Genomic DNA, 21,551 nt, shown 5'->3' on the forward strand with positions numbered 1-21,551 from the left:
ACCCACCATTTACTGCCCTCCCCCAAACTCACTCCCCCCCTCCCTCATATACCTCTCAACTCCATCCCTCCACCTCATCCTCAGTCTTCCCCTCCATCTCCCTCCCTCCACTTCACCTACATACACCCTCTTAGTCAGTCTCATTCTCCATTCTCTCCACATGTCCAAACCACCTCTGTGTATTTCTACTAAATTTCTCAAACAAATCCACATCCACCCCACAACATTCCTTCACTTCTTCATTCGTCAACCTGTCACTCCATGTCACTCCACATGCTCCTCTCAAGTAACTCATTTCCACTGCTCTCACTCTTGACTTGTTCCCCTCTAGCAAGGTCCACGCCTCACTTCCATATGTCAGGGTAGGGATCACAATACTATCAAGCAGTGACTTCTTAGCTTTCATACTCACCTCCCTATTTCTCATCACTGCTTTCAGTAAACCAACAACCTTCCTTCCCTCCTGACCCTTTCAAGCACTTCATCCCCAAAAGTTCCATCCCTACTCATCACACTACCCAAGTACTTGAATGCACTCACATTCTTCATATCCTCACCATCGAACCTCACTGTGCATTCTGTAATTTCATTCCTCTCAAACACCATAACTTTACTCTTGTTTACATTATCTTTCAGATTCCTCTTCCTACAAACTGTCCCAAATTCATTCACCAAACCTTGCAACTCCCAATCATCTTCACTCAACAATACTGTATCATCAGCAAACTGCAACACTGGAATCCTCCACATCTCGCCCTCATTCATTACAGCCACCCCCACATCCACTGCCCTACCTTGCACCTCCTTTACAACCCCATCCATGTATATAATAAACAGATATGTGCTGATACCAAGATGCTGGCCGATACCGATACCCACTTTTCAGCCGACACTGATACCGATACTCCGATACTAACAAATGGCCAATACAGTAATACCTCGATATACAATACCCCTAGATGCGATACCCCAGCTTAACAATGAGGGTGAAAATTGCACGATAACCCGTCTAACGATGGCCAAACCCCAGTTTAACCCCTTAACCGCGGGGCGTCACTTTCGTGACGCTTGGGAGCAAGGGATCATACCGCGGGGCGTCGCTTTTGTGATTCTGTGTTATTTTGAATTCACCCGGGCTTCCAAGTGGGGGCTTGTATCATCTATCGGTACTGCCAATGTCCAACACTAGTCAGCACTCCTAATCTCATCTGTACTCCCATCCATTGTTGACAATTTAGCCATTTCTCCCCGTTCTTGACTCCCCTCCCTACCCCCCCTCCATTACCCTATCCTCTCGCCTGCCTGGCCGTGCTACGCTAAGTAAATCTTCCCTGGAATTTTTCACTGATTTCATCCATTGAAATAAGCCCTATGTCCTATTCTTATACCAAATAATATATACAAGAAAGAAATAAGGTAAGTGAGAGTGCCATACACCTGGAATTGGCTAATTATCACCTGACAACACCTCACGTGCACTTGTTCGCTAATTTTCGCTGTTTTTTTCCCCTTGAAATATGCCCTATAATCTATTTTCGTAATAAATATACATGTAAGGAGGGAAGGGAGAACCCTAAGTGATATTTACATTCACCTGGAACTACCTAATTTATAATGTATTGTCTAGATTTCCTGCCAATCATATCAGTGCTAGACAAAGCTGTTTCAAGATATAACATTGGTAGCTCTGAATATATATATCTCCTAAGTAGGCCTCTAATCTATTTTCATAATAAATATACATGTAAGGAGGGAAGGGAGCAACCTAAGTGATATTTACATTCACCTGGAACTACCAAATTTATAATGTATTGTCTAGATTTCCTGCCAATCATATCAGTGCTAGACTTAGCTGTTTCAAGAAGTAATATTGGTAACTCTGAATAACCCCTAGCAGGCCTCTACGCTGGTGGTCCTCCGTTATCACTCAGTTCTCTCTCAACTTCCGAAGCGAGAGTACGTATGTTTCTTCTTGCTGACTTCAAGGCCTTTTTTCACCCCCGTGCAAATGGCCCTGTGACCTTTACCCCCAACTAAACCTCGTGTGGAAAGAGGTAAAGGGCTGACAATTGATAAAAGAGTGACTACGATCTTTCTATTGAGTAAAACAGTGCAAGTGGAATTGTAAATAATGTGTAAATAATGTGTAAACAGCAAGTGAAAGTAATGAATGTAAATATACGTGAACAATGGAAAATAGTTTTATAAGTTATTTCAAGTGACAGTGCACAACACAGTGTAAATAAAATAGAAATGTAAATAACGTAAATAAAATAGAGAACGTAAATAGAAATGTAAATGAGTAGTAGTATAAGAATACGAGTATATACCCTAGGAGTAATGAAAGTGAAAGTTTCACTCTAGCATGTCTGAATGCTATGAGTTATGAGAGTGAAGATGAAAGTGACATTCACTCTCAATGCCAGTATACAGGACGAGAAAGTGAATGCTACGTATTTTACTGAAAGAAATTGAATCCCTACAGTGACAATAAACTAATACTACTGAAGGAAACTTATGGATAAAGACTATAGATATATATAAGTGTTATATAGTAATAGAAATATAAAGTGTGAGGGGTTTTATGAATAATAAATGACAGACTACCAAGAGCGAACTAGTGCCAGTGCGACGATCAGACGCGCTCGTAATTTCCATTGCTTTCACAGTGTTTTTTTTTTTTAGTATGGATCCTAAACTACTTGAAAATTGTAGAATAGTGTTTATAGTGTTTGTATCTGGCTGTGGTAATCATATTACGGGTTGTCGGGAAGTGTAAAGTGGAGACTTCGTTACCCTACTTCAGAGGTCTCCACAAGTCCTACGGTAACCGACGAAGGCTCAACAATCATTCCAGGAGAAAGCTGAAGGTATGTGCCATAAGCATATATAATTTTATTATTCTAGGACTAATAACTGATTTTTGGCAAATATTTTTTGAGAGTCTGTCGGAGCCCAAATAACCCCGCGGCACACGCAAGTTATTGGTAAACAAGCCCGCGGTGTAGGGGTTAACGAAGGGTTTTGATTTTTCTTTCTGATTTTGATGCTATTTGTGTTTAGGTTGATTTATAAACTGTTTTTAGACTTACATTAATGTGTTTTAGGCACAGGTGGGGTGAACATTGTCATTTTGGGGTACAGAATACTAAGCCTGACTTTTTCCAGACTTATATTTGACGATAAGCAGATCTGATTTGTTGGTTTTAGTGAGTTATTTACAGGTGTTAGGCTTAGGTTAGCTTCCTTGACAGCTGTTAGGCCATTTAGATTGCCCTTAAACCTGTTTTTGGGCTCATCTGGGTGGGTTTTGGACTTGGTTTTGGGGGAAACCCAAGGCTGGTAAACAGTCCATATTGAAATACATGTTAAAAGTACCACGATATACGATACCCCGCCTAACAATGGGGTTTTACCTAACCAATTAGATCATTAAACTTTGCCGATATCAATACCAATACTTTTTATTTTGATTTCATTTATTTGATCTCATTTTGATTTATTTGATGCCGGTAACGTGAGGGTTGTTAATGCAGGAACACTATAGTAATCGATGTATAATATCAATATATGATAATGTTACATTATACATGTAATTATAATGTAATATATATCAAAACCATCTGTTTGTCACCATCATGAAACATGAGTGTCTTGAATCACATAATAAACAAGAAAAGTATCAGAGTATCGGCCATATTTTTACCTTCCTGATACTGATACCGATACTACAAAAAAAAAAAAGGCCAATACTGCCGATACCGATACTATCGGCACATCCCTAATATTAAGCAGCCATGGAAACATCACATATCCCTGTTTCAGTCCCACATTTAGATCAAAGAACTCAATCAGCTCACCATCCACTCATACCATAGCCCTAGCTCCTTCGTACATTCTCTTCATGGCACTCAACAATTTCCTCTCCACTCCAAATGTTCTTACCTATCTATTCTGTCATAAGTTTTCTCCAAGTCCATAAAGGCAGCATACACTTTCTTTCCCTCCTCTAGATACTTCTCCACTAAACATCTCAGAACAAATATCTCATCTATACACCCTTTTCCCATCCTAGATCCCCCTTGTTCTTCTCCAAATAGCTCCTCTGTTATATGCCTAACCTTATCAATGAGTATTCTACCATATATTTTTCCTGTCACACAAAGAAGGCAAATACCCCTATGGTTACCACATACTCCTCTCTCCCCTTTTCCTTTGTATAAAGGAACAATTATACCTGATTTCCAGTCCTCTGGAACCCTTCCCTCTTCCCAAGCCAATCTACACAACTTTCATATCCACTCCACGACAATCTCACCCCCATACTTCAGCATTTCACCACACACTCCATCAATTCCTGGGGCCTTCCCCATCTTGATCTTCTTCACTGCTTCCACTACTTCCGCCCTACTGATCTCTTCCTCCTTCCTCTCATCTCTTCTTCTCCCAGCCATTCCCCAACCACTTATACTCGCACTGCTTTCACTCTTTACATTCAACAAGTCCTAAAGTGCTACTTCCATCTCTTCAATTTCTCTCTCTGCTCCACCAACAATCTATTATTCCTATCTTTCACTCCTCTACTATTTCCCCTTTCACACTGTCTTACTTTCTTTACCACCTTCCGAAACAATTTCTTACTCTCCCTCCATTTTACACTCAGATTCCTCCCAAACTCTTCATCCACTTTCTTCTTACTCTCCTTCACCAATCTCTTCACCTCCCTTCCCCTGCTCACATATACTTCTCTCTTCTCTCTCTCATCTTCTCCCCTACCTTTACTCGCTAGCCATTCACTACACGCCTTCTTCTTTTGTTCCACAGCTCACCTCATCATTCCACCATGCTGTCCCTTGCTCACCCCTGCATCTCCTCCTCACTCCACAGACCACCTCATACGCTGTGCCTATCTCTTCCATGAATATCTTACATGCAACTTCCACCCCTTCCATCTGCTCTAACTCATACCTTCCCAATCTTTCTTCCACTATGCTCTTATACTCTGCCATTTTCTCACTATCTTGCAACTTCTCCACTCGTCTCACAGGAGCTGTTTCCTCCTGTCTTCCCCTTCGTCTCTTCACCCATTTTCTTTGCAGCCTTACCTTGGCCATCACTAGGTGATGGTCTGAGATTCCATTCCTCCACCCTCTCCACACTCTTGCATCCAACACTTGTCTTCTCATTCACTCATCCACACACACGCAATCTATCACTGCCTTTCGTTTAACAAGTTCACCGTCCATCCTCCTCATGACTCTCCATGTATACCTGTGGATCATCTTATGCCGAAAGAAGGTACTGGTTATTGCCAACTCCTTACCAGCACAGATATCCACTAAAGCACTACCATTCCCATCTACTTCAGCTGGCACACCCCACTGACCAACCACTCCATCCACTCGTACATTTCCAACTTTGCCATTCATGTCTCCAATCAAAAACACTCTCTCGCTCCTCTCAAACTTGTCCATACATACTTCTACACTTGCCCAAAACTCATCTTTCACTCTTGCCACTCGCACATACAATCCCCCAAGCTTGTATACCTACTTTCATCATCACCCATACAATACTCGCACCACCTCTTCTATACTCACTTATATTCTCCTTCCACTTCTTGCTTATCATCAGACATACTCCCTCTCTTGCCCTCTCATTCTCATTAACTCCCGTACATATTCCTAAACCATATTCCCATTCTCTCACCCTTTCACCTTTCCATTTAGCTTCAGTCAATCCACATACATCCACTCTTGCTGTGCATAAAAATTATAAAACACATCAATGATTCAGAGGGTGTAAACTTGTATGGCCATCTGAAAGGATCATCATCACCACCTAATCCTGTGTTGCCCCATTAGGAGTATAGGAGCCCGGGCTAGGCAACTTGGTCCTGACATTTAAGATGTGAGTGACTGGCCTCACTCATCCCTGAGTGGCAGTATGTGAGCAATAAACCCCAACCATCTCTTTCCATATAACCCTGCACAGGCTCAATCCAACTGGAGCGTCTTAATTACCCACTAAACCACCAGGTGCCATAATCTGGTTATATGGTTACCACACAGCAAAGTACAGTAAATGGTTTCCTGGTGTACAGGAAACCATTTGGCTTGCCACTCAGTGCTGTCACCCATGGGCAGAAGGAAGAGTAAAGAATGAAGGAAAATAAGACAGAGGAGGAAGTGTAGAGTCATCTGTAGGCATAAGGAAGAGGAAAGAATGAAGAAAAGAAAGACAGAAGAGACAGAAGGAAGTTAAGAGGAGAGGAAAGGGCAGTAACCTGAGAGCAGCACTTCATAATTTACAAAAAGCTGACTGGAATCTGCTACTACAAATGGCTGCTAGGGAATAGGGAGTGGGGTGGTTGTAGACAAGACAGGCATGCAAATCAAGTACAGTAACTTCTCCATGTACAGTCATCTCGTGTAAAATGCGTGAATATGGGCGACACAGCCCATCGCACTTTATAAATTCACACTTTGCGAAGCATAGGATCCCATGTTAAAATGGCTTTATGGGTGACACATCCTGAATTTTTTTATACTGATTCACCAATACCCATCCCTAACTAAAATGCAAAAGGAAAACTTACAACAGAAACATGCAGGAGTAATACTGTATATTTATTGTGAATATTAAAGACCTGACCAGCATTGTACAGAGGGTAGATAATGTGAACTGTTGTTGTGGTACCCAAGGCCGTGCCATGGAAGCCCAATCAAAACACTCACAGCTGTTCTGCTCGGGCCTCATCCCGTGCCTCACTATCACTCTCATCATTACTGGAGGGGTTTTGGCTCTCTTTTGTTTTGTTTTTTTTCTTGAAAGGAACAATTTGTGGGCTCTTAGTTTTTGATTCCTTCTTTCTTGCATTTATATGAAAAATAATAATAATAATAATAATAATCCACCGTTTCCATCCTCGGTTCACTCATACATGTGATAAATCCTTTTGGTAATGAATCATTCTGAATCATTACCAATCAAATTTTTCATTACCAAATTGCCCCACATTTGGCAATGAAAAATACCAAATGGCAACCCTGGTGACGACTGCGCCAATGATTAACAAATGCTCTTAAAACACAATGTTGTGTGGCCAGTTTTATGGAATGCATAGCTTAGTTTCACTAGGTTAGGTGCTGCCTGTTGCTGCTCCAGGAAACCCTCAAAGTCCAGGACAAACACTATAGACATTATGCCATCATCTAGCTGCTGTGGCCACCATTCACTCACACACCAGCTGCACCCCACCACACACACTCACCAGCCCCACCCTTACCCATGCTCGTGAGTTGCAAGAGAATACCAAATTTGCCTCAATTATTCATATCCGTCGCAAGTTGCAAGTAGCAAATGCACTTTCTAAATACAGTAGTTTATTACTGTCAGACCCCTGTTGCACATTAGGTGGGATGCACTTTGCAAAGGCACACTTTAGGCGAGATGGCTGTACATGGGAAAAGTGTTATCCTAGTCATACAGAGGTTGCATAGACAGGCTCCTTTTACCCACCGTAATAAACCTATTGTACCATCGAAATCTATGATCTATTCCCAACATGCGTACTAAAAACCCACTATGACCTGAACTACATTACAGATATGCTTTCTAAGGGCACAACCTGAGGTACAGTAGAAATAAGACAGAGACATTAAAGAAGTTTAAAGCATTAAATATCTGGGAAATATGCAAAGAACTGCACACTCAGCATATGTTTTCTGAAACTACAGTGTTCTTGGTACTACATACCCAATAGCCACTGTCTAGGAGAATCCATGCATACTGAGCTCATATGTATCGGGGGATCACTGTACTGTATAAGGTGAAAATTTTATTATTTATCTAATTCTAATGATTTATAGAGTATCTGTTCACATGACTTGGAAGCCCATTTCTCGCCAGCTGACACTCAAGGATTTTAATAAAGTAAGGAGACATCTCTGACTGAAATGGCTAAGGGTATAAGGTTCCCAGCTACTAACCCCCCTCTCCTCAGAGATACCTGCTGAAACAGGGAAGGGAAATCTGAGACGCTGACTTTGTTAAGACTGCATGAACTTCTAATTCCAAGTACCTGTCCAAGTGTACATGTGGTAGATACCTGGCTTGCAGTAGCACTGTATTACTGTACATCCCTTAGCTAATCAAAGAGTCCTCCCATCACACTTTTAATTCATCTAACTAGAGAATCTATATCTTACAAATCACAAACTGGGAAGAGTACTTATAAAAGTAATGTGGCCTGTATAAGTACGTCTGATTCGACTGTAAACTTAAGGGAATAGCATATACACTCCTGGAATCAATGGGTAAGGCAGCACACTGTTGTCCGAAAGGTGCTGCATCTTCCTCTGTTACATCATGAGTCAAACAAAACATTATGAAATATGTATGGCATACAGTAGTACTTACCCCTTCAAATGTATAACATTTCTTATCCTGTTTCTATTACCTCCAGACGAAGCTTTATGACATACTACTGACTTGATTAGCAACTGCTTTCATTAACCCTTTCTGTACAAGAGGGGTTTCCTAGCAAGAATGACGAAAACAAAATGTCACTAGACAGAAGCGGTCACAGCACTGTAATGAAATCGCATACCCTTAGCCTGTGCTTCAGCCAGCTTCTCTTCAGCCACATTGAGGTTGTTGACATAGGTTTGATGGTGCTTAGAGTGGTGAAGCTGCATGATCTCTGCACTAATGACTGGTTCCAGGGCATTATAGTCATAGGGAAGGTCTGGCAGTGTGTGTTTTCCTCGGAAACCTACTCCAGCTATGCACAACCTGTGAGGAAACAAAAACGCTTTTGTAGACTATACAAAAACTTAAAATGTGGTCCAGAATACAACTCCAGGTACCAGGTACAGTACTTGGCTCCTTGTTGTTGGTGTGACCTCAGGCTCATACAGACATGAACCAAGCTGACTGCAAAAAACTGGCCACTTCAGCTGGGCACTCCCAGATTTACTGTTGAAGTTATGCTGAAGGACTGTGTGTTGCGAAGGTGAGATTTACGATGTAAATGTGATCTGGGATTGGGGGCTGCAATGAAGTGTACACACAGTAGACTCTTTGTGTACTGTATTTTTGTGTTGGTAACAGCTGAGACAGATGCAGTAAGGAAGAGATGGGCAGAATATTTTGAAAGACTGTTAAATGCAGAGGGGGAATGGGAGGCTGATACTGTGGCAGATGGAAGGGAGCAAGGAATAAATGTGTTGGGAGAGTTGAATGATTCTTTGATCACTATGGAGGAAGTGCAGGAGGCGGTAAAGAAGATGAAAGCATGGAAAGCTGCAGGTATGGATGAGTGTGCTGTGGAATGTTTGAAAGGTGATGGAGTGACTAATGCTGAGTGGTAAGTATGATTACTGAATGTGTCCTTTGTGACCAGTATGGTGCCCACTGACTGGGGAAGTGTGTTTGTAGTTCCGTTGTATAAAGGTAAGGGTGATGAGAATGAATGTACTAGTTTTAGGGGTATAAGTCTATTGAGTGTTGTAGGTAAGGTGTATGACAGAGTGTTGTTTAAGAGAGTTAGAAAGGGTACAGAGGGAGTGATTGGTGATGAACAGTGTGGTTTTAGGAGGCGGATGAGATGCATCAATCTGGTGTCTGCTATGAGACTGGTGTGTGAACAGTATTTGGTGAAAGGTAAGGATGTGTTTTGGCTGTTCATGGACTTAGAGAAAGTGTATGACAGATCTGATATGAAGGCTTTGTGGACTGTTTTGCGATTGTATGGACTAGGTGGTAGGTTGTTAAAAGGAATGAAAAGTTTTTGTGTAAATAGTAAAGAGTGTGTAAGAGAGGGAAATACTGTGAGTGACTGGTTTCCTGTGAGAGTGGGGCTGCAGCAGGACTGTGTGATGTCATCTTGGTTGTTTAAAATTTATATGGATGGTGTTGTACGGGAGGTGAATGCGAGAGTGTTAGATGGAGGTTTGAGTCGGGCGAATGCTGATGGTAGAGAGAGGAGTTTGAATCAGCTGCTGTATGCAGATGATACTGCACTGGTTGCTGATTCAAAGGAGAGATTGAATCAGCTGGTAGACGAGTTTGGAAGGGTGTGTGAAAGGAGGACCTTGAAAGTAAAAGAGAATAAGAGTAGTGATGAAGTGTGTGAGATTGGTTGATGGAAGAAGGATGAATGTAGTTTTGAATGGTAAGTTGCTTGAGGAAGTAGAGTGTTTTAATAATCCCTCCAATATCCGACGTAACAGAGCCATAGGCAGGTCCGGATAGTGGTCCTGTCCGGATATTGGGCCCCAGCTTATGGACTTGTACTTATGGAGGGAGGTGAGAGGACAGGAAGAAATCAGTAGGATAGAAGTTGTGGAAGCAATGAAGAAAGTTAAATTGGGGAAAGCCCCAGGAATTGATGGAGTGTGTAGTGAAATGCTGAAGCATGGGGTAGAGATAGTAGTGGAATGGATGTGGAAGATGTGCAGATTGGCCTGGGAGGAAGGTAGAGTCCCAGAGGATTGGAAGTCAGGTATAATTATTCCTTTGTACAAAGGAAAAGGGAAAAAAGAAGTGTGTGGTAATCATAGGGGCATTTGTCTTCTTAGTATAAAAAGAAAAGTGTATGGTAGGATACTTATTGACAGAGTGAGAGAAAGAACAGAGGAATTAGTTGGAGAAGAACATGGAGGCTTTAGGAAGGGAAGAGGTTGTGTAGATCAGATATTCATTCTTAGATCTTTAGTGGAAAAGTTTCTAGAGAAGGGAAAGAAGTTGCATGCGGCTTTCATGGATTTGGGGAAAGCATATGACAGGGTGGATAGACAAGGATTGTGGAAAGTATTAAGAATATATGGAGCAGATGGAAAGTTGTTGAATACTGTGAAGAGTATGTATCATGGCGCGAAGGCTGCAGTGCGTGTGGATGGTGAACTAAGTGAATTTTTCTCTTTGGAGGTTGGGTTGAAACATGGATGTGTCACGTCTCCATGGTTGTTCAATCTGTTCATGGATGGGGCAATACAAGAGGTACAAGGTAGGGTTGTGGATGTTGGAGTGGCCCTGGTGAGAGAGGATAGTGTTTGGAAACTCCCTGTACTGTTGTTTGCAGATGATACCATGTTGTTGAGTGAAGACAAAGGGGAGCTGCAAGGCTTGGTGGATGAGTTTGGGAGAGTGTGTAAGAAACGGAATCTAAAGGTGAATGCAGGGAAGAGTAAAGTGATGGTCTTTGAGAGAGGTGAAGTCAGTGAATGTACAGCGAGGTTGGATGGTGAGGAATATGAAAATGTGAGTATGTTTAAGTACTTGGGTAGTGTGATGAGTAAGGGTGGAGGTTTGGAGGGTGAAGTGCTTGAAAGGGTACAGCAAGGAAGAATGGTTGCTGGTTCTTTGAAAGCAGTGATAAGAAACAGGGAAGTGAGCATGGAAGTGAAAAAGTTACTACATGACAGTATTGTGATACCAACTCTAACGTATAGAAGTGAAGCTTGGACGTTGTTGGAAGGACACAAGTCAAGAGTGAGAGAAGTGGAAATGAGTTATTTAAGAGGAGCCTGTGGAGTCATATGGAGAGACAGGCTGACGAATGAGGATATAAAGGAGCGTTGTGGTGTGGATGTGGATGTGATAGGAAGTGTTATGAGGAACACACTGAGGTGGTTTGGCCATGTGGAGAGGATGGAGGGTGAAAGACTGACGAAGAGAGTGTATGTGAGTGAGAGGGAGGGGGAGGCCGAGGATGAGATGGAGGGATGGGGTGGAGAGGTATATGAGAGAGGGGGGTGTGAGTTGGGAGCAGGGCAGTGAAATGGCGGGGGACAGGACGACGTGGAGGCGATTTGTTTGTGGCCACCCCAAACGGGATTGAGGCATCTGGCAATAGATAGATAGACTTATGGACCCTAACTCAGAGAAACACCTATACAACTCCCTCTGGACATACATAGCACCTATTTAAGATCCAAATCACACCAATAAGGGACATAAAAGACTGAAATGAATGTATAAGAAGCATAAAATGAGGTTTTTGAGGCAGGTTCATACAATATTCAACATTCTGGGTACTTACTAGTCCCTGGCTCCTGGACTGGTAGGTATGGACCCTAACCTAGCCTAACTCAGAAAAACACCTTCCTACTGCACATGCATAGCACCTAAGACACAGCATATTCACACCAATAAGGGACATAAAAGAGTGAAATGAGGTGTTTGAGGTAAGTACAGTATGGAAAATACAGCAGAGTACAGTATGAAACATTCTGCCTACTTACAGCAAGTCCATGGCCATCTCGATGAATAACCACCTCCTCTCGAACTCTTGACAGTAAGGAGGATTTCCTGAAGCACTTGCAGTACACTGTTCATGAAGTCTTGCACTGAACTTAGTCATTCGCACTCAGAAGTCCAGTCTCTTCACAGTGCACACTCTTATCTAACTTATGCTCCACTGTAACTTAATAAGTGTTGCACTCTGCACTTTAACTTTTTCCACTCTTATAACCATTTTCAAAAGCAAAAACACACAAGTCTATTTATGTTAAATTTAGTTCAAAAATTGTCTTTTCACTCACAACTGTAAATCCTTAACACAATGCACTGTTTTTTTCACTGCACAATGCTGTAAATTCCCGTGTGGTCTAGTGGAGAAGTTCTTGGCGTCTATTCACTGTCAGAGTCCGAGAGTATCACTGGCAGGTGACCTAGGGGTGCGTCGCTGGGTCGTGGTGATGGCGTACCCACTGCAGACGACTCTGACGACAGACGCAAACTTACGTCGAGCGGTGACTCCACTGTGGCTGATGTGCTGGGCTGTGGCTCGGAGCATGAGGGCCTGTCTTGGGGAGGCAACGGAGTGGAGCCAGGGCTGGGCACAGCGGGGGTCACGGGCCTGAAAAAACTGTCAATCATTGATTGACGCAAGGACTGACGATTCTGACGATTTATGATGCGCTGCCTGAAAACACGCACTTCCTCCACAAGTCCCAAGGGCCCCATCTCCCTGTCGCAGTCCAGGTGTTCCAGGTAGTCCAGAACGAACTCTAGGTGTTCCCGGAGTGCGCTCAGCTTGGGGATGGCTGGAGTTGTGTCATGCTGAGAGGAGTCCGCATCATTGTCGCCGTCCTCGTTGGAATCTTCAAGATGGGTACTGACACCTGCAACTGAAGATGCGATCTCGATATCAGACAAGGTCTGATACCCAGGATTGCCCTTGTCGTCATCCAACCACTCACGCACATCGTCCACATCAACATCGTCGCCATGCATACGTAGACGTGCATGGAAGTCATCCACGTCAAAACCTAGGAAATCGTACTCCACATCCGTTCCGAGAAGCAGACGAGACCAACCATTTTCTAGAGTCTTGACAGGAACTTCCTTCCATGCACTGGCCCAGTTGTAGATTGCAGACTTGATGTTGTAGCGGCGAAGGTTTTCCAAAGTCTGCTGGCCTCACGTGTCCCGTCCCTCCCTGAGCTCGTCCTCCTCCTCGACAACAACCATCACCTCATCCAGGAACTTCCGTCGGTATAGGCGCTTTGTTGCCACGATCACTCCTTGGTCCATTGGTTGGATGAGAGCAGTCGTATTAGGTGGCAGAAACATGTACCTAATCCGGCCATTCTCAGCCACCAAGTCCTTGTCGCACGGGTGGGCAGGTACACTGTCGAGGAGAAGGGGGGCCTTTACCTGGTTGCGTGGGATTCCCAGTGTCTCCGTCTGGTAATGCATGACCTCCTTGACGAAGTGGCGGTGGAACCAGTCTTTTGAAGATCTGGGCTGTAAACCATGCCTTCAAAGAATGGTACCAAACAACAGGAAGGACATCCATCACCCCACGAAGACACTGAGGCTGCTTTGCACGGCCAACAATAACGGGCTTAAGCCGGTGTATGCCGTTAGCATTGGCACAACACAAAGCAGATATCCGCTCCTTGGAGAGCTTGCAGCCAGGTACACGCTTCTCCGTCTCCTCGGCTAGAGTGTTTGTTGGCAAAGAACAATAGAATAAACCAGTTTCGTCAGCGTTGTAGACTTGACCGAGAGTGAGGCCCTCCCTGTCGATCAAGCCCTTCACCTTGTGCCGAAACTCGTCAACTCCATCCTCGTTAGCGTCCAAAGCTTCGCCATGAGCTTTACGGTTGGTAAAGCCATGCCGTAACTTGAACGCGAAGAGCCAACCCTCAGATGCCTTGAAGTCTAGGGCGTCGTGAAGCCTGGCAAACTTCTCAGCAGCAGCCTTCAGCTCCGTACCACGTACCATCACACCAGCAGCACGTTGCTGTCGATAACAAATCAACGTGGAGAGGTCGACTTCAGCAAACTTGGGAGTAAACATCACCTTCCTCTCCACGTTGCGTTTGCTTCTCGACGAGAAGTCAGCCGTGTACTGCATGAGTTTGTCTCGGGATCTCTTAATATCAAACAAAGTAGATCAGGCCAGGTTAAACTCGCGGAGGATGCGGGAAGAAGGCCACCCCACATCTACTTTCTCCAATATCTCCCGTTTCTTCTCCAGAGTCAACACCACTCTCTTCCTCTTCTCAGGCAGCGGGGCCATCATCACACACACGAAGGAGAGGCACGAGAGCAGCAGGAGTGCCTGCAGCAGGTGAGGCACCACCACAAAAGCCAGCACGTGGGCAGCCATGACGAGGAGCGTTCACTCGTGACGAGAGACAGGCGTAAAGTGGGGAGGATGCAGGGGCGCTCTAGCAGACGTTGGAAGAATGACGCACCACAACAAAGCTGTCCCGCGCCCCGCACGCCAAGTTCAAATTACGGGCGGGAAAATTTTTTTTTTTTTTTTTTCGAGTTTTTTTGCAGTTTTTGGACCATTTTGGGAATATTGGATCCCGGGATGATTATGTCCGGTTAGTGGGGATGTTCGGATATTGGGCATTCGGATATTAGAGGGATTACTGTATTTAGGGTCACATGTAGCTGTGGATGGAAAAATAGATGTAGAGGTGAAGTTTAGAATGAACGAAGTAGGAAAGGTGCTGGGAGGAATAAAAAAAAAAGGTTTAGATGTTGTTCGCTTAAAATGAATGTGAGGAGAAGGCTGTATGAGGGTGTAGTGGTACCAACTGCATTATAAGGGGCTGAAACACAGACTATTGGTGGAGCAGTGAGGAAGACTTTGAATGTAATGGAGATGAGGTGTCTAAGGAGTATGTGTAGAGTGTGTCTAAGGAGTATGTGTAGAGTGACGTGTATGGACCGAGTGAGAAATGATTAAGTGCAAAGGAGAACTGGAGTTATGTGGGAGATGGCTGATCAAGCTGAGCAGAGAGTGTTGTGATGGTTTTGGCATATGGAGAGAATGGATGAAGAGAGATTGGTGAAAAACGTAACTGGATTGGATGTGAGGCGTGTAAAGCTGAGAGGGAGACCAGGAATAGCAAGGATGGACAGTGTGTGGAGAGCATTAGATGCAAGAGGGATGTCTACAGAGCAAGGAAGTGCGGCTGCATGTGAAAGGGATGCCTGGAGAGAAACTGAATGAATAAATGGTGATGTGGCCCCAAGGGGATATTCTTATGCATTTGGTTTGATCAGCTGATCAGCTCAGGTGCAGTTAAGGGGATGGGTCCATTACGATGTGGGAAGAGTAATAAGATGTCACTGATTGCATTGCACAGTTGACCCTCATGCGGTGTGGCGCAGTGAGGATCTGTCCCTTCTCCCCTTGGGGCTAAGATACGAGTAAATGTGTGTGCATGGATGAGTAAATTGGGAATGTGTCATCCTGTCTCGTTTACCCCCCTGTTTGGGGGGGAAGCAGCCTAGGTATATAGACAGACAGAACAGCTGAGAGTAATAACCAATATAACCATGGAATTAGTTGGAGAGGAACAAGTGGGTTTTAGGATATGAAAGGGCTGCATAGCTCAGACATTCATTCAAAGATATTTAGGGGAAAAATATACTGAAAAGGGAAAGATGTAGTATGCTGCCTTCATGGATCTGGAGAAAGCACATAACAGAGTGGACAGAAAGGGAATGTGGACAACCTTAAAAACAAATGGAGTAGATGGGATGCTGCTAAATGCTGTGAACAGTACGTATAAGGGTGTTTGTACTGCAATGTATATGGATGGTAAATTGAAGTGAGCTCTTTTATCAGAGTGTTGGATTGAAGCAGAGGTGTCATGTTTCCATGGTTGTTCAATCTGTATAGTATATGAACGGAGTTGGAGTGTCTCTAATGAGTGAAAACTAATGTGAGTTGCACAGCTTGGTGAATGAGTCTGGGAGTGTATGTAGGAAATGGAATCTAAAACTGAATGTAGATAAGAGTGAAGTTATGGTCTTTGAGGGAAATGAAGTCACAGTATGCACAATGGGGCTGGATGGTGAGAAAATGAAGAATGTCAGTACAGTGTATTCATATACTCAGGTAGTGTGATGAGTAAGGATAAAGTAATTAACAGGATAGAGCTGGTACATATGTACATATATATATATATAGGAGGAAGCCGTAGCACGGGCCGAACAGGGTAGTACTCCCGAGGGGAATGGGAATGCTGGTGATAGGAAGAGCTGGAGCTCCTGTTTCACTAGCTATCTAACCATCCCCCTTTGCTGACCTTTTCAGTGTGACAGTAACATGGAGAGTAGACCAGCATACTCTCCCAAACATTTCCTCTAACTATCTATGCACTACACCACATGAACTTTACATTTCACACAACGTATCCCACTACGTTACAAAGGTTGGCGCCAGCAAGGGCATGTGGACAGAAAACTTTGCCCCCGCTACCTAGTGGCGGACTTCTGAGGGGAGGCATGGCGTGGGTTCTGCCAGCATAGATCGTGGGTCCAGGGCAAGATGGGGCTCGAGCCTGTGCTAGAGGGTACAGGGCATTGCGGTTCCCAGGCTGCCACTTCCACCCAATAGAGAGGGGCCCGAACCTGGAAGTAGCGCCCCAGGAAGCTGCCCTATCAGTGGGTGTATAATGGCGGGATAGTTGCAGTGCCAAGACGTGCTTGGAGGGTGTCCCTGCAGCTGTCCTGGCAGGGTGCCTCGAGGCCACTACCACAGCCACTGGTAAGCTGGTGGGCTAGGGGTCCCAGATCCATTGCCTGGACCTGTGACTGTGCAGTGAGTGGGACCTGTGCTGTGTCTGTCCCCCTTTATTAATACTGAAGATGACAAAACAAAATAAGTTTCAAAGCAAGCCTGAGGACAGTAAATCACCCATGGGGATGACGGTGGGTTCATGGAATGTGGGAAGTTTGAGGGGAAGAGCAAGGAAAGTCGTTGAGGCATTCAGTAGGAGGTGGGTGGATGTGGCGTGTTTGCAGGAAGTCCGGTACAGGGGTGGAGCAGCCAGAAAGATTGCTGGGAAGGACCGTTGCTATAAGTTGTTTTGGCAGGGGGGGGACAGACGGATATGGAGGTGTTGGTGTGATGGTTGCGGAGAAATGGATGGAATATGTTATGAATGTTTTGAACGTAAGCGATAGGATATTGGCAGTGAAAATTCTGTTGGGAAGAAAGATAGCTGCGATTATATCGGCATATGCTTCACAGGCAGGATTGGATGAATCAGAGAAAGATAGATTTTGGGATGATTTAATAAGTGTAGTGGGTGGTATGTGGGATGATGAGATAGTGATTTTGGGAGGGGACTTAAATGGTCATGTAGGTGAAGCAGCACAAGGTTATGAAGGAGTGCATGGGGGATGTGCGTATGGTCTAAGGAAAGCAGAAGGGGAAAGGATACTCGAGTTTGGGGAGGCAAAGGACATGATTGTGTACAACACATATTTTAGGAAAAGAGACGGTAGGTTAATTACGTATGAGTATGGGGGAAATAGCAGTCAGATAGATTATTTTCTGGTTAGGAGGGCCGATAGGAGATTAGTGAGGGATGTTAAAGTTATAGGAAGTGAGGAGTGTGTGCAGCAGCACAAACTATTGATTTGTGATATGGTGCTTAAAGAACAAGTGATGAAAAAGAGGACTTATGTACCTAGGAGGAAAATATGGAAGCTGAAAAACCAAGTAGTAAGGGATGCCTTCTATAGCGAGTTGAGGAGAGTGGTGGCTGAACAGGAAGCTGTAGACAGAGGCGTTAATGAACAGTACAGAGCCCTCAAGAACAATTTCTTGAGAGTTACTGATGTAACATCCAGCTGGACAAGAGGACCACCAAGACATAAAGTAACTTGGTGGTGGGATGAGGGTGTAGAAGCTGCAATTAAGGAGAAAAGAAGGCTTTTCCGGGAATGGAAGAAGGGTGGTAGCAAAGAGGAATATTTGGCTGCCAAGCGTAGGGCTAGAAGAGAGGTATACAGGGCAAAGTCTGAGTCACAGAGACAATTACTTGATAACCTAAATCATGGGGAAAGGAAAAATATATTTAGGGTGGCAGGTCAGGTGAAGAGGGATAATCGGGATATCATAGGTGAGCAGTGTGTGAAGAATGATGAAGGAAGGGTAGTGGTGAACAGTGAGGATATTAAAGATGCATGGAGAGAGCATTATAACCGGTTGCTGAATGAGGAGTTTGACTGGGACAGGAAAGGTTTGGAGCCAGCAGATCCAGTGTCTGGCCCTTGGCCTTTGATTGATACTGCTACTGTGAGTGAGGCAATAGGCAGGATGAGGGTGGGGAGGGCAGCAGGTGTGTCTGGGTTGACTGCCGAAACGCAGAAGGCCTCAGGCGATATAGTGGTGAGTTTAGTCACTGACCTGATAAATAGGATTATTTATGAGTGTGTTGTCCCAGATGATTGGCTGAAGAGTATATTTGTAAATGTGTATAAAGGGAAGGGTGATGCCCTGGAAAGAGGAAATTATAGAGGCATAAAGCTTTTAGATCAGATAATGAAGATAATGGAGAGAGTTTTAGAAGGTATGATTAGAGAAAGAGTGAATACTGATGAGATGCAGTTTGGGTTTATGTCAGGCAGGGGGACCACTGATGCCATATTCATTGTTCGACAGCTTCAGGAAAAATATATTGGTAGGAGAAGGGATCTTTATTTTGTTTTTGTTGATTTGGAAAAGGCCTTTGACAGAGTCCCTAGAGGTGGTGAAGTGGGCAATGAGAAAGCTTGGCTTGGAGGAGTGGCTGGTTAGGGTGGTTATGGCCATGTATGTAGGTGCTCACACCCAGGTAAGAGTGAATGGAGATTTGAGTGATGAGTTTTCTGTGAATGTTGGTGTGCATCAGGGGTCAGTCTTGAGTCCCATGTTGTTTATCATGGTACTTGAAGCCCTTTCACGTGACTTTAGAAACGGACTCCCATGGGAGTTGTTGTATGCTGATGATTTGGTGTTGATTGCAGAGAATGAAAGGGAGGCGGAGGAGAGGTTTAGGAAGTGGAGAGATGGTATGGGGCAAAAGGGTTTAAGGGTAAATGCAGATAAAACAAAAGTGATGATATCTAGGGTTGGTGGCGGTACTGTCAAAGATGAGGGAGAGTGGCCATGTGCAGTTTGCCACAAGGGCGTGGGAAGTAATTCCATCTTGTGCGGTGTGTGTGATAAATGGGTGCAAAAGAGATGTAGTGGTATCAGAGATAGACTGTGAGATAATGCTGATTTTATGTGTACGGCATGCCGGGGTGAGCAGGTGGAGATTGTCAGACGTGAAAGGATTGAACTTGCTGGTGAATCTCTTGAGTGTGTGGAAGAGTTTTGTTATTTGGGAGACATGTTGTGTGCTGGAGGTGGGGTTGGAGCTAGCTCTGTGGCTAGGGTGAGAAGTGGTTGGAAGAAGTTCAGGGAGCTCTTGCCTCTCCTGACATTGAGAGGGCTCTCCCTACATGCTAAGGGGTCTTTGTATGCAGCATGTGTTAGGAGTGTAATGCTGTATGGCAGTGAGACCTGGGCAGTGAAGGAGGAAGATATTCGCCGGCTCAGACGTACAGAAATGACAAAGATTAGGTGGATGTGCAGTGCATCCCTGTGTCCAAGGCCTGGAGGGGCTGGGTTTACAATGGAAGAGTTGAGAGGCAGGATGGGACTGGAGTGTACTGGTGTTGTGATGAGGAGAGGTAGATTGAGGTGGTTTGGACATGTGGAGAGGATGGGGGATGATAATTGGGTGAGGAAGGTGAGAAGTGTTAATATTGGGTGTGGGGTTATGAGGGGTAGACCGAGAAAGACATGAGATGAGGTCATTAAGTGTCACCTTAGGGTTAACGGACTGAGCAGGGAGGCTGCAATGGATCGTGCCGCGTGGAGAGCCGCCATTAGGTGACCAAGGCCGACACATGCAAGCATGTTGGAGCCTTTAAAAACGAAAACGAAAACGATATATATAAACAGTATATATATATATATATATATATATATATATATATATATATATAATATATATATATTTATATATATATATATATATATATACAGTATATATTAATGCTAATAATACAATAATGCCTTAAGGGTGAGGTTTATTTCGTAAGTACGGTTATATCCTTACCGTAGTGTTGACGCATGAGATAAACTACATCGTTAACGGAACGCAATCAGAAGATAAAACAAATGAAACATATGGAATTGACCGACCGAACACTTACTGAATATACCTTTAAAGCTCTAAGTTCTGACTGATCGGCAGTGGTCTATAATGTGAACGGATTTGAGCATTACTCAGCCCTCGGTCATGAAGCAGCACCATTTTAAAAACTAACAAACTAGCTCATCAGCAGCCATTTTCACTTAACACATTATTGTCAAGCAATGTACAAGTAACATACTACAATTTCATAATGATAAAGTTGTGTGACAAGCTATACTTACTGGCGGGCAAATAAACTAGACCGAGCAGCCAACATGATGGTAACCTCCCAGCAGACGATGTTCCAATAACAAACGAGAGTGCTATTCGAATTAATGGTCACGTTTTAAAAATGCTCTTACTAGCAAACGTATTAAACAATATTATTTCATCCGCTGACACATGTTTATTATACAATGGTCCATCGACTAGTTTTGTAATGTTCATTAGCACTAGTTGGCACAGGAAATTTTTCCATCTAGTTTAATGAAACTGGGAGAATATTAATGTAATGCATCCTGTAGAGTCTGTTTTAAAGATGTCATGCATTGCTAAACATGGTGCTTTTACATGCATATATCAGTTATAGCTACAGACTGGCTATGAAAATGTCTAAGTTTGAATCGGCAGAATTGTCTCTTGTAACAAAAGGTTCACGAAATCAACGCTATTTCAAATAATCAACAATTTTAATAATGGTCGTACAGTCGACCACACAATTTCTTGTACACAAGCTCCCCTTTATTTTTGTAATACATTTTGAGACGGTGTAAATAAATGTTATTGGCACAAAATTCCGTGTATGTAACAATTTTATTATTATTGTTTATTTACGATATTATTTGGTGCTGTATTATTCATAAAATTTGCAAAACAGAATTACTTTGCTAGTTAAATGTATGTCATTAGAAGCAATGTGCGAGGTACTGAGTGAGTTTTTCGAAGACTTATGATGCCTCACAGTCATCATTGGTAAAGTTTGGGTTGGTGGGAATATGTGGCTAAGGAGTCATTAATATATTTTAATTGTGTCTGAATCAGAATACTACCAGA

The 21,551-nt window shown here is 43.6% G+C and overlaps 1 protein-coding gene across 1 annotated transcript in view; it reads right to left on the reverse strand.

The window, feature by feature from the left end:
* The window catches only part of Sod2 (superoxide dismutase 2), a 47,669-nt gene extending 26,858 nt beyond the window's left edge, over nt 1-20,811 (reverse strand). The window contains exons 1-2 of the mRNA XM_080268150.1: nt 20,741-20,811; nt 8,612-8,796 (exon numbers count right to left, since the gene is read on the reverse strand). Coding sequence (XP_080124276.1) covers nt 8,612-8,796; nt 20,741-20,775 — 220 coding nt within the window. The 5' untranslated portion in view covers nt 20,776-20,811. The remainder of the gene's footprint in view (nt 1-8,611; nt 8,797-20,740) is intronic.
* Between the last annotated feature and the right edge of the window lie 740 nt (nt 20,812-21,551).

The sequence above is a fragment of the Coenobita brevimanus genome, chromosome 26 (genome assembly GCF_032717465.1).
Source record: "Coenobita brevimanus isolate Jiangsu-jjx chromosome 26, ASM3271746v2, whole genome shotgun sequence".
NCBI lineage: Eukaryota > Metazoa > Arthropoda > Malacostraca > Decapoda > Coenobitidae > Coenobita > Coenobita brevimanus.